At 50.5% G+C, this 14156-nt stretch overlaps 1 protein-coding gene across 1 annotated transcript; it reads right to left on the bottom strand.

Moving 5' to 3' along the window:
* Window positions 1-5663: 5663 nt before the first annotated feature.
* On the bottom strand, window positions 5664-7806 carry LOC112894311 (leucine-rich repeat extensin-like protein 3). The gene has a single exon (XM_025961975.1). It carries the CDS (start codon window positions 7804-7806, stop codon window positions 6169-6171), a length of 1638 nt encoding a protein of 545 aa, XP_025817760.1. The 3' UTR covers window positions 5664-6168.
* Window positions 7807-14156: the final 6350 nt, after the last annotated feature.

Genomic DNA, 14156 nt, shown 5'->3' on the forward strand with positions numbered 1-14156 from the left:
CCATGTTTGTCTACTGCTCCGCCCGAAGGGGTAGACACTGAGACACCCTCTGCTACTGGTAGGGCATGGATCATTTTCGAGTGAATCTTTTTCCGGTTTGGAGCCGGATCATTTTCCTCTCCGTCGGTGACGACCACAGCGCACGGCACTGGGATCATGGGTTGCTACCGAGTCCGCACCAACTCAGGTGCGGCCAAGACTGGCACCGAGTGCGCGGGATCTGGCTGGACAGCGTGCGGCCGCCGGTTCGGGCAGGGCCGTGGCACGTCGGGGTGGGCACCAGCTTCCTACACCGAGACGGCAAGCGACGACGAGCGGCGAGCGGCGCCGGGAGCTGTGGATCTCGCTGCGGGCGCCGTCTCAGCCACAAGCCCACAGCTAACCGCCTGGATTTTTTTGTCGTCGTCAGCTCGTGTCGTCTACGACGGCGCCAGCTCCTCTATTTGTTTGTTTCTACGTGTGCCAAAATAGAGTAGTCCGGCCGGGCATGCAGGTTGTGCTCAGAAAAGGCAGGAATAGCCTGAAGGCGTGTCCAAAAATTTTAAATGGCCTGAATGGTAGAAAAGCCACACACGTGCTGCGCATCCGGATCTTTTCAGGCCCGTGGCGTCCGGACGCTGTTGGACACGAGCGCCACAATAAATTAAAAGCGGGCGATCGACCTCTGGTCTCTGGTCTCAGCCCCAACGGGGTCCAAAGAAAAAAAAGTGGACGGCGCGAGAAGCGTCCAAGCGCCCATGAGAGCTCAGGCCGTCGGTCCCGGCACACGCGTTCTGGAACACGGCTGCGATCCGTCGTCTCGCGGGCGAGTTGTGATACGCGGCGGCACATGCATCCACGCACGCAAGCTCACAACTTGCGTATCAGAACCTGCGTGCGTATCACCTGCTGGGAGTGCGTATCGCAGCCGTCTGGGAATAAGTCCGGCGAAATTCGACGAGCGGCCGTGCAGAGGGATGGATCAGCTCGCATCCATGTATGGTCCGAATTTCTGAGCGTACCAGCATCTCGGCGATGCAAAGTGGTACGGGGACATATGCCCCGGCTCTCCCATTGCATCGCATGATGTAACCGTGCGTGCCATCAGAATCACGGTGAGGAGAACGACCGCGGCGATGTACGGGTGACGGTCGGTAAATCTAGGTCGACACAAGCTAAGCTTAGAGACTATATCCCGTGCTAAAACAGGGAGTCCCTGCCTAGGGATGGCAATGGGTACCCAAAACCGGAAATCCGATAAACTTTTACTCCATCAGAGCATGAGTTTAGGTTAACTTTTAGACCCGTGGATTTATTGATGGACATAAAAATCCTACCGTTGGGTTTATGGGTATGGGTTTGTTCCTACAATACACAAACCCGTAAACCCGTGGATTTTTTAAACCAGATCCAACCTAGTGCAATTGCCATTTTATTTTGTGAATTTATAATAAACTTAACATCCCTTCTCTTCACTTCTTATTTTGGTGAACCTTGAATGTTTTGGTAGCGGGTAGGAGTGTTGCTGCTTTGCAGTTGTAGTGTTTGCATATACATATGATGGATTTATAATTTTGTATGGTGTTATGATCATTTGAATGTAGAAGTTGTTATTTATATTTTTTATTTCCTTTAGTAATTTTTAATGAACAATGGACTTTTTACTCATCATGTATCTCTATACGCTATAAATTTGATGCTTACTATATTAAACTTGTTGATCATGATAAAAACTAGTATGGTAAAGTGTAGACCCGTGGGTACTCGTTAAGCCGATGGATTCTGGGCAAAATTCTAAACCCGTCACGAGTACGAATCTTTTAATGGGTTCATATATTTTTCATGGATTTGGATCTGAGACGGCAAATGGACCCATTGCCTCCCGCCGCCCCCCCCCCCCCCCCCCCCCAAATTTTTTTCCTATTAAAGCTCTTTTGATTAAGAAAAAATAGCTAGATGTTTAATATCATGAATTAACTTAGCTGCCCGCCATCTTGAGATCCTAACTTCGTCTCTGATACCAATGTTCATACCCTAACGGTCTACCTCAAAGCAGCCAAGTAAACCCCCTTGTTGGGCTACTTGGGCCAAATTGTATTTTGGGCCGGTGTGTGAACAACAATTTATTTTTCCACTGGTGCATGAACTATACCTTTTCTAGTGCAGAGATGCATAACACGCAGTAGGAGATTGGAACTTGAAAATGGGTTGCTTCTGGTGCAGGTTCTGGGAGTAGTAGAGTTAATAAACTTGCAGCCAGGGATCATTGTGTCGTGCTCGAAACCTTGCACGGTCTCTTTTTGGGAACTTAACCACATACGGGAAATCAGTAACGTCCAGGTTGTGGGTGTACGTTTTTTTTTAGATTAAGATGGGTGTACGTTCTACTATACCACTACATGTACGTGGAGTAGCTTCAGAGGACGATCACGAATCCGTGGCATCCCCACTGTGACACTACTGTTCCAGCCAGAGGATCAGATGCTACTAGCCTTGGCATGGGTTGATGCCGAGTGTTGTGGCCAAGTGCCACCCAAGTTGGCCCCTACATCCTTATCAAAAAAGAAAAAAAAAGTTGGCCCCTGCAGCCAGGAGAAGCAAGAGGACTGGAGGAGCACTGGAGCAGAGAATGATGGTGGCGCCACTAGTTACTGATGATATCAGTGAGAGTGTTGATGCACAAGTGTGCAAGTGCAGCCAGAACAGAAATCCGCATGGCCCGTGAGCAAGCAAGCAACAACCAGCATCACTTGCAAGGAAATGTCCTTTTTAAAAAACCAAAAAAAAACCCCGAATTCCATGCTCGAGATCATGGTTGCGGGCTTGCCGCACACATGGTGACGTGCACTTCTCGGCCACGCGCGTGTTGCTCGGCCTTTTGTCTGTGCGAATGCTTTGATGAGGAAAAATAATTATGTTTAAGCTCTGGAAAGTTCCTGCTTAGGTAAGAAGCCCAAGTCTGACAGGCAAAATTTTGGGAAACACATTTTATTCAAAAAGAAAAAGAAAAGGAAAGGAAACACACATGAACGGGCCTTCTTGTTTAGGCAACAAGCCCAAGCCTGCAGATACAGAGGCAGCCCAATAAACTGCAGTTAAGAAAGGAGGAGTCTCACAGGCTGGACCACCAGAACAGAGGAACAGGCGGAAGTGCAGAACCCCTGTGGACTTCAAAGAAACCACCGACACTTCCTCCAAAACTCAACTTTTTTTTTTGAAAAGTTAAAACTCACCCTTTTTTATCTTTTGATTGATACGCCGACACTTATCACATAATTATCACATAAGTACTCCATTTCCCCTCTTCCCCGGGATCACAAGCTGAGGAGATTACTCATGCCTCTCCTCAATAAAAAAAACTATTCTTTTATTAATAGTAAGTGCTCCAGTAGATTATCAAATCTATCACCAATACCAAAATATTTTTGGTCATCGTCAAAATATACTTCCCTCTTGCTTAAATGTAGGGAAATTTTCCCTTCACCTTATCCACTGAGTAATCTGCTATACCACAAATGGAGATGCTCTGAGCAAGAGATAATTAATCTGCTGGAGATGCTCTAAGCATATGGCATTTCTCGTCGCGAAAATGATGGGACTTCCTACGGCCTCGACTGCTCGGGCTCGAGAGTGGTTGGACGTTGAAAGCATCTGAAAACCAAAGAGTGAAATTTCATCTTCACATTGCTATAGCTTTTTAAAAAAAAAAAATTGCTCTGATCTTGGGAGCTTTTTTTTTAAAAAAATGTCACGCACCCTACATCTGCACCTGCACGGTGCCATGCTGATACGCGGTGCCCTTGTACAGTTGTGCTTGTGCGCATCCATGAGAAGGAAAGGACAGGTTCTCAGCTGCTCATTACTGACTCGTGGCCCATTCGGCAGCTACAGCATTGACTCGTGTACTTAGGCGACAATCACGGCGAGGGAAATGCGAGGATCAACGAGGGGACCGGACCCAGCACCACCAGGCTCATCCCATGCGACCAAGGATCAGCAGTGGACTAGTGGGATTGGTAGAGTTTCCTTCCTCTTCTCGAAAAGATGAGGAGAAGCTTTTGTTTTCTTCCTGCGGCGTTCCATCGTCTTCCAAGCCCACACATGGCGGCGCGGAAGTGGGAGACCCCCGCCGTCCACTGCAACATTTCCGCCGGTGGAGATGGGCCTCCAAAGCTCTGCAGCTACAGTGACTAACATGGGAGAAAGACCGTGGCACAGACGGTCCACCACGACCCCAGTTGCACAAACAGTGCCACCTTCAAGACCGAACAGTGAAAAAGATTTTTTTTTCTGGACATGCAGTAGTTTGACCATTTTTTTCCCAAAAAAATCGTAGATGTAAAAAGAAAAGGGCTATGCAAAAACATCAGGCACGCCGATTCCAGCAGCAAAAGGTGAAGAACCAACGGGCATAACGGTCATCTGGGGCACAAGCACCACAAAAGCAAACCGAGATCAGATTTATCTCCCCTTTTTCCCTCAAAAGAACCCAAGGCTGGCACTCTCCAATCACATCCGCTTGGCTGTCAAGCTCGCCGGGGTAGTTTCTGCCTGGTTAGTTCTATTTTAACCCAAGTGAGCACTACTTGTAGGACAGCTCTCCCACAGTCCCTCAAAAGCAAAGGGTTAGTTATAGTTAAACAACATGCAGTCACAAGCTTTCTGGGTTAAAGGGAACATGGGTAGATAAACAATGTCTGCAACTGCCACTTGCAAGACTTGCAGTTCATGACCGGCAGATATTCCAACCAGCGGGTCAAATCAAGTCGAACAAGTAATTTAAAAACTGTTAAAAAAAGGACTGATTGATACAGTGCTGCTGAAAGAAGATTCACAGTCCAAGCTTGCTCTGCAGTAGCAGCAAGCATCATGATAACAAATGGTAGTAGCAGGAGCTGAAGGCCAGGCAAAATATTGCTTCTTCAACAATTATCGACAAGATCAGGAAGTGTTGTTCTTGGGAGGGGAAAAAAATCGTATTCCTGACCAGGATACTTCAGAAGCAAGCAAGCAAAGCACATGGCAGGAAAGCCAGGATTTCAGCACCTCGACCATGCCTTACCGAGACAAAGACACCAAATCCTGAAGAAAGTTGCACGGGTCATTACATTTTTTGTTGTCTGTCAGATTCTCATCCACGTACCTACTTGAAAGATAACATACATGCCATTTCACAATACATATAGTATTAGTTTAAAATCCTATTGTTGAACTGAAAAGTTCAAAAGTCTGCTGCGTGATTGAGGTATCTATAGTAGCACAGATGTTGAATGGATTTTCTTTCACCAGAACAACAATGGGGCACACCCAATTAATAATCAGGTTTCTAGCATGCACTGGAAGCTGTTCAAAGAAAACAGGAGCAAGATCAGATGGCACTACTACGTAGCAGGACTTGGAACCAGTTTGATTTGAGAGAATAGCATGACCTAGAATAAACCCATTACAACACCCATCACATTCAGATCGACAAGAGAAAGAAACAGAAGGTTTTAAAAGCCATTCAAACTAAATGGGCGGACCAGGTCCTCCTTCAACTACTCAGGATTTGGTTCCGCAGTATGCAATGAACCACCTTCAGAAAGTCAGGGGGGGGGGGGGGGGGGGGGGGGGGGGGGGGGCGCAAAAAATCCAGCAGACAATAAACACAACCCAGAAAACAAAGATAAGTAGAAACGATAATGTTAAAAGAATCGAAGTAAATAATATAAGAATAAAAAACCAATAATAGCTGTGATACAAAAGGAACAAATAGCACTTGAATTTTCTTGTTCTAAACTTTATGTCTGACTGAACTGAACTGAAGTTCTCTATACACCCAGATATATGATATCCCTGCACCTACAAGGCTACAATCCTCTTCTGTCCCACTCAAACTCTTCTTTATTCACAGCCAATTAACCACCAATTCCAAGCCTAAATGCTCCAAAGTCCCACCCATCGCCTTCAATCCAATCCCTTTCAGCAACAACGGCTGGACTGACACCGACAAACCATAATTCAGAAAATTGTAACCAGCTTACCACACTCTCTTCACATACGTCGTCATCAACCAAGAACACCATTAGCTAAGCATGACAATGACCACGTACATCGGTAAATCTGGCAGCCGTTAGCCATTGCAGGAGGCGAGGGGCAAGAGCTAAACCAAACCATCTATCCATCAAATTTCATTCCTTCGAGATTCTATCAATGCAGTGGAGGGGGCGGCGGCGATCCATATTGAACTGGGTGTACTGATGGCCATGGGTTTTGGTGATGCGGTGGAGGCGGTGGTGACGGGTATCGAACAGGGTCTGCATGTGGCAATGGGCCGGGGTAATGCGGTGGCGGTGGTGGTGATGCGTATCGAACAGGATCTGTGGGTGGCAATGGACCGGGGTAAGACGGTGGCGGCGGCGGCCATGGATGCGTTGGTGTGCAGGGTGGCTGTGGGGGCAGAATGGGGCATGGTGGGCAATGTGGAGCGGCCGGGGGTGGCGGTGGGCGGTGAACAGGCGCGGGAGGAGGCGGGGAATGCGGCGGTGGTGATGGCGGTGTAGACGGCGGCGGCGGTGATGGTGGTGGTGGAGATGGCGGCGGTGGCGATGCTGGAGGAAGAGACGGCGATGGCGGGGGCGGTGACGGCAGCGGAGGTGATGGTGGAGGTGGCGCGGGCGGCGGCGGTGATGGAAGCCGCGGCGGGGGCAGTGGCGGGACGAACGGCTTGCACTGGAACGCGGCGCATTTGACGGGCGGGCGGGCGTTGAACGCGGCGCACTGCTGCGACGTCCGCTGCGCCGGGCGGTTGGGCAGGCAGTTGCTCCGGTCGCTGTCCCGCGGCACGACGCGCGCGCACGCCGGCGGCTCGCCGGTGAAGTAGTTGTAGGTAAAGGTGAAGTTCTTGAGGCGCGGCAGCTCGCAAATCCCCGGCGGTATCGCGCCGGTGAGCCGGTTGTGCGCGACGTCCAGCTGCTCCAGCTTCCTCATCAGGGCCAGCTCCGGCGGCAGCGGGCCCTCGAGCTCGTTGAAGCTGACGTCGAGCACCGTGAGCTCCCGCAGCAGCCCGAGCTCCGCCGGGAAGCAGGAGCTCAGCCCGTTGTTGATGAGCAGGATCTCGTTGAGCGTGCCGGACATGTTGGCGATGCTCGCCGGGAGGCACCCACCGAAGCTGTTGTGCGCGAGGACGACGACGGAGGCCGGCGAGTTGCCGATGTTGTCCGGGAGCTGGAAGCGGAGGCGGTTGTGGTTGAGGAAGATGGCGTCGAGCGGGCGGTCGAAGAGGCGCGCCGGCACGGAGCCCTCGAAGTCGTTGAACCGTAGGTCGAGGAAGCGGAGCGCGGGGAGGTCGAGGACGACGTCAGGGAACGGGCCGACGAAGCGGTTGTTGCTGAGGTCGAGCTCGTGGAGGATGCGGAGGCGGCGCAGCGTGGGTGGGAGGACGCCGCAGAAGCGGTTGGAGTTGAGGTGGAGCAGCGCAAGGTCGGCGAGCAGGCCGAGCTCCGGCGGGAGGAACCCCGCGATGTCGCCGTGGTTGAGGTCGACCCCGGCCACGGCGAGCTCCCCGCCGCCGTGGCTGCGGGGTGCCGTGGGGAGCGGCGCGCAGTAGACGCCCGTGTAGTTGCAGACCCCGGGCCCCACCCAGTCGGCCGTGAGGTTCCGGGGGTCGGAGAAGATGGCCTGCCGCTTCCACGTCTGCAGCGCGACGTACGCGTCCCGCAGCCGCCGGCTCGGGAACCGCCACCGCGGGTCCACCTCCACCGCCGCCGGCCGCCCCTCCCCCGCCGCCGCCGCCGCGCCGAGGGCCGCGGCGGCGACGAGGACCGCCAGGAACACGGCTCCTCTCATCTCATCTCCCCGGCGCAGCGGCGATCTCCCTGTCTCTGTGCGGCGCAGTGACGCGTACTCGAGCAGAGACTAGAGAGAGAGAGGCGTAGAGAGAGAGGAGGGAGAGGTGGAGGTGGGAAGGAGACAGCTATAAACACGCGCAGCGGCCGTGGTCAGAGGAGAGGGGGGAGGAGAAGAAGACAAGCGAGGAGGAGTGTACGTGTGGGCGCGTACGCGTAGCGGGTGGGGAAGGGGTGGCAGAGGCTGGCGCGGCGGGGGGTTTATGAGAGGCGGGACGAGGCAGTGAGCGGCTAGGGGTCCCCCGCGTTCGTCTCCGGGTTCGCGTCCGAGAAATCGTGCCAGCGCGAGGCGTGGCCGCGTGGGGATGGCCAGTGTCAAAAGATCCGCGAGTCCAGTTCAAACTTGGGAGGTCGAGAGAGAGCGACCGTCTGTCACAGCGCGTGGGGGAAAAGAGGATTAGTAGGAAAGTGAAAAAGGTGCTAATTGCACGGAATATTCCGGTGTGCATGGGGCCGGGCCAGCATGCATGCATGGAGCATCTCCCGTGAAGATTACGACCAAAATCCTCAACTAATTTGTTTGATATATAATATTTCACAAGTCGTTTTTTGTTTGTCTCGTATCTGGCCATGGCCAAGCATATTGAAATGCACATATATCTACAACATTAAACTAGCTTCATCATATGCATCATGAAACATATCTTGATGATATAGTTCTTTGGTATTTCATATCCTAGCATATTTTTCTATAAAATCAGTTAAATTGAATTAGTCAACTAAAGATAGAGCTCCAATCTTAAACCGATGTTGCATCTAGAGAAAATTCCATCCAAAATACACCCATCCCTTACGTGCCATTAAAAGTTAGGGACTCTTTTTTTTCTATGCTCTGGATTCTATTTTTTATCCTTGAGTGCCGTTGCCATTAAATATGCTGTTAAACGATGGTGGAAATACGATTCTGCCCCTTTGATTCTTTTTCCTCTCCCTTTGCTAATATTTTGGCAAGTAACTAGAAATGCTGAAAATATGCTTGTGAAACAATCAGGACAAAAGCGCGGCAACAAAATGGTTCCATAGGATAGGCCGGTGGATCCTCTCAAGAAAAATATTAGGGCTGGTGGAGCATCCTAAATTACTACTCCCTCCATTCCTCCGGAAAAAAAAAGAACGCAGTTAAACAGTTTCGAATTTGACTACACATATATGAAATAGCATTGCCATTTATATTATAAAATAAGTATCATTAGATTGATCATGTAAGATATTTTATAGTAAATTTATTTAGAGATTTAAATATTAGTATTTTCTATATAAATTTGGTTAAATTTGAAACTGTTTGACTTCTCGGGACGAGAGTTGTATTTTTTTTATGGAGGGAGTACAACAAAATAACAGAAAACGTGACATGAATAAAACAAAGTGTATATGCATATCAAATACAGAAACAAAAGTACTATATTAGTAAATGATTCTGCTGCCTGGACTGACACTGTACCCAGTACATTGCCGTATTGGTCAAGGAGGCATTAAGAGAGGCCCATTGGGAACCTTAAACAAGGCCATCTATGCAACGACCCAAACCAACCACGTATATAGAGAAACAGAAGTATAAAATAAAACAAGAACCACAATACTAAACTAACCTACCCTTATTCATAGGATGTTGCCCCTATTGCATTTTGTTTATTGTGCACGTACGTTTGTTCTCTCGCCCTGTAGCTTAAAGAATTCGGAAGCGGTCGAAAATGGGAGGGATGCGAGGGGCACGGCCTGAGACGGCCAGGCCGCCAGGGCAGTTGAGGCCAGGGGCCCAGGACGGGATTGACCATCGTGTCCCCAGTTGGGTCTGCCCCGAGAAGGAAAATGTCTGGCCGAATCATCCAAAATACGGGATATGAATGCAAATACAAAAGCTATGGTATCCCTCCGTTTGAAATTCCAAGAAACTGGTATAAAGAGAGGAGTATTCCACATGTATAAGAAATCATTAGTCTAAAGATACAATACAATGTTTGATGCGTGCGTGTAATGTAACCGTGCAAATGTTAAATTTGAAGAGCGAGTAACCGGAGTAGTACGTTGGGATATGAAATATAAAATACACCTCGTACTGATTGGCAAAATACAATACACAACCTGTACAGATGAGACTCGTGAGACAGACCCACGAGACCAAGACGCCATCAAAGCTGTCGTTACTGGTGGATCGAGGAGACTGTACCGTCCAAATGCAACATTTTTTTTTCTCTCTCCCGTAGATGCTAGAACAAAAATCTTAAAAAGCTACTACTCATATCTAATCTATCCATGCGACTTCTGAAAAAAAAGGGTAGTTTTGAGACGAAGGCTTGTGCCGCGTGCCACCCTGCGAGGGCAGTATGGTCATTCACGCGACGCCGGGCGGGCTGAAAGCTAATCTAGCTAATCCAATCCCACACGCATCGATCATCTTCATCCTTGGGACTCGGGCGCGAGTGAAAGCCAGGCCTCCCTGGGTCGCTGCACGTGGGCCCGGGCCGGAACGTACGCGTACACCGGCCGGAACGTACGTACACGCGTTGCTACTGGTGGAGACAGGGTGCCCCAGAAGGCCTGAACTGTACGCGGTTCGATGCTACTGCTGCCGGGCAGGGCACGTATACGGGAGCTGAGATACGCTCCTGCCTACGCCTACGCGTCTTCTAGTTGTAGCAGGTCGGTGCTCCTCTGGCTGCGAGCGCGTGCGATCGAAGAGCTTGAGTCGGTTGCCGGTGCGGTCTGGTGCCTTGGATCGAAGAATACGATGCACAGAGTGATTTTAATACTAGCCGGATGAAAATGTACCTGCGTTTTTGGCCATATTCGTAGCTGTGCTCGACGTGCGGTGGTTTGCACGTCCTGTAGAGCCTAGCCTAGCCTAGCTAGGGCGCCTGCGGACGGAAGGGTGGCCGTGTATTCGGCCGGGGCCAGCTTACGAGCCGCGAGGTCTGGAACGCTGTACGCGTGCACACTCCCGCTGGCGCGCATGCGACGCCCTCCAGACTCCAGTACGTCTCCGGGCACACTCCCATCTTCTTTTTCGATCGGAAGACAACGGCGGCATGGCACTGGCAGCACCACATACGCGACCGGACGGATGCTGGACATGCCGAGGCTCAAGAGCGGGGGGCACGCGTATCGTATCCTATCTCGTCACGCTCGCATCATTGCCCTGGATTTCCTTGGCTCCCAGCAGGAAGTTCGAGGATGACGAGCGCGATACCGACACGGCATGTCGATCCGATCCGGTAACCTCCTGCGCACCCCAAGCTCGAACCGGAACTCGATTCCCGTCCACGTCGGCGAGCGGAAGAAACCTTTGGAACAGAATCCTTCGTCGTCGCCGGCCGCCGTCTGAGCACGAGGGTTCCGTTGAGCGTGTGTGGGGACTGGGGACACAGGGAGCACTGAGCACCGAGTGCTGACCGACTTGGCATGGCACGGGAGGCGCGAGCAAAAGGAGGCCCCAACGGCTTCCTCCCAGCTGCAAATGCGGGCCATTTAAGCGGCGTACCGTGCTCTCCGTGCCGCAGGAGCATCTCTGTCGACGAACGAACGCAGCTACCCTATCCTGTTCCATTCCTGTCTCTGAACTTCACACCGGCACAGCACAGTCGTTCCAGCGCGTCCCCGACCCTGAAGCCTGAAAGCTACAGCTGAGAAAGTTACAGCAAACGGAACGATCCGGAACAGGAGCAGAGGACCTCTCTCGTCGCAGTGAATCCGCGGGGGCAGGAGCAGCCACCCTCCTCCAAGGCGCCATGGAATTCTCGCCATGCCGTGGCGCGCTGCGCCTAGGACGGACGGGGACGGCGCACCGGAACGAGTCCGAACCCTATGGACGGGTGGGTGCATAAATAAATGGTCGGGCGGGGCGCACATGCGCGCGCGCGTCGCGACGACGGGCGGGAGCACGGCGGTTGGAGCACGCGGCAGCGACCCGTCGCGCGGGGGAAGGGGACAGGGCGACAGGTTCTCGATTCGGGTCCAGCAGGTACGGGGTGCGGCGTCAACCGGCAGCGGCGGCTCTGGCCAGCAGGCGTCGGTGGCGGCGAGCCTGGTTCTGCTCGGTCACGGACTCACGGCGCGGCAGCGCGGATCACGGCCTCACGGGGCGTGGGGCTCGCCTCTGCCCTGCCCCCGGCGAGCCGGGCAGGAACAGAAACTTGTGCGGGCACCGCTGTAAACCTGTAACTGTACTATGCTCCCTCCGTTAAAAAAATGCAAATTTAATTAAATCTGAAATTATTTGACTCTTCGAGAAGCGAAAGTTTCTTCCTACGACAACAGAGCAGGAGGAGTTGCCACGGAGACAGCAGGACCAGTACACGCTCCCTGCCTGAAGCGTCATTCATTCAATCGCCCGGCCTAGTACCGGTCGATCAATGAAGGCAGCCACGGGGACTCCGCCGCAGTAATTGGGATGGCAGGTATTGGTGCTTCACCGCTGCCATTGCTTACCTGAACTCGCGTTGGGTGATTGGGTCCATCGGGACCTGGATGCCGTGGCCGCTGGGCTCGTGCTGTTGTCCCTGGACCCGGCACACCGGGCAAGCTTTGGTTGGGGAACGGGGGAGCCCGCGGGGCTACCATCAGGCCAGCTTTGGAAATTGGAAGAAGAAGCACGCGGTGAGAAATTCGTGGCACGGTGACAGTGCCGGCTGCCTTGTTATTCTCTCCGATCATCACATCTCTATTCTGGAGCACCATAATGCTAATATCTTCCTTGACGCAGGTTCAGAGATTCAGCGGAGCAAATATAGGCCTAAAAGAAGACTAATGCCCGAGAAGAGATCATGGTTATATATCCACCCAGTGACATAACCAAAAAGAAAAGAAGGTTACCTCTAGTATCTTTCTTGATCCAGGAGTGTGGTCGCCGTAGGGTAAATGCATGTGCTACATATCCATCAATCTCAGCTTAAACTGGAAGCTCTCGATACTGCTTCCATGCAAAACTAAGATAAACCTGCCACCAACCATGGTGTTAATGTTTCCGTGAAATCAGGTGCATGTTCAAGTTTAGCTTAAATATAATAAGAAATTTCTTATTAAGGAGAAACCCTGGTGGATTGGGTAACTTGCAACACTTGAGCTTCGCCCTGAACAAGATTGGAGAAAATCTTCGTTTTGCTGGTAAGCCAAATGAGGTTCAATGCTGTCACTGTTATTTATCAAAAATAAAATGATGTCACTGTTTATGGAAGACATAAGATTACTGATGTGGTTAAATTGGGTAAAAACTGCAGCGACGACCTGTTAACAGCAAGTATAATGAATTTGGCTACAACCAATACCTGAAGCCCCAAGGCAAGGAACTGGAAATCAGCAATACTCGGACCCCATCATGATCTAGTTAGAAATAGTTTCTAGTACAATTTATCGGTAGGTTCTTACGACATTAGGTATCATGTCTGAAGCAAATGCTCATTCTTGCAGTGTTAAGTCAGCTGCCTGGGTGGACTATTGCTACCCAAAACTGAAAGAAAATACCATTGGTAACATTCTACAACTGGTGCAGTGAAAAGCATAAAAAGTGTAAGCTTAGTTCGTTAATAAACAATATAGCTTAGACTGTGTGCATGAAATGCATGATACATGAAGGCATGGAATCGAGTGCTCAATAATTAGAAGCAAAGAAAAGTAGGCCAAGACAGGAGACCAAGGGGAACAGGATAATTGAGCAAAGAAATCCAACCTAACCTGGCAAAGTACCGATGTACCATATCGTGCCAGCCATTTTTGAAGCCAGGCCAGCACACTTCAATGTACTTTGGTTGTTTTGTCCTATTCATTCCCAGTCCCAAAATACACTGGCTTATGAACCATGCCCAAGAGCCATGTAGCCAATTACAACCCCAACGGTGCACCAAATGATTTGGGCCCCTATCCCTGCATTCCCTTGATACATTTGTCTTACAGCTAGCAAGAACATATCACAGTATGCATATCAAGAATTATGTTCGATTTTAGCTTTTGGAATTCTTTGTCAATTTTTTACAAGTCGTGGGGAAAACAAAGAACATCATAAAAACTTCTGTACTTGTTGATCTGAAAGTAGGATAACGATTTGTGTCAGAAAGGACCATATAACAAAACAAACATGTGCATAATTGAAAATAATTCTGCTATGGAGTGATGCATCCATCTCAAACCCTGGTCCTGCTTGTAGAGCCATAATTAAAGAAGATGGTCCTCATGATTAATTAAATAGGTAAGAGAACGAATGGCTGATGATGTAATGCAGGAAGAAACAGTCATTTGTAATACTATATTCTGAGAATGTGTAGAGACCCTCCGTTCCAAATTGTAGGCCGTTTTTTGAAA

Source organism: Panicum hallii, chromosome 5 (assembly GCF_002211085.1).
Source record: "Panicum hallii strain FIL2 chromosome 5, PHallii_v3.1, whole genome shotgun sequence".
NCBI lineage: Eukaryota > Viridiplantae > Streptophyta > Magnoliopsida > Poales > Poaceae > Panicum > Panicum hallii.

Coding starts and splice junctions, on each gene's coding strand:
- LOC112894311 (XM_025961975.1), bottom strand. CDS start 7,806: ATGAGAGGAGCCGTGTTCCTGGCGGTCCTCGTCGCCGCCGCGGCCCTC.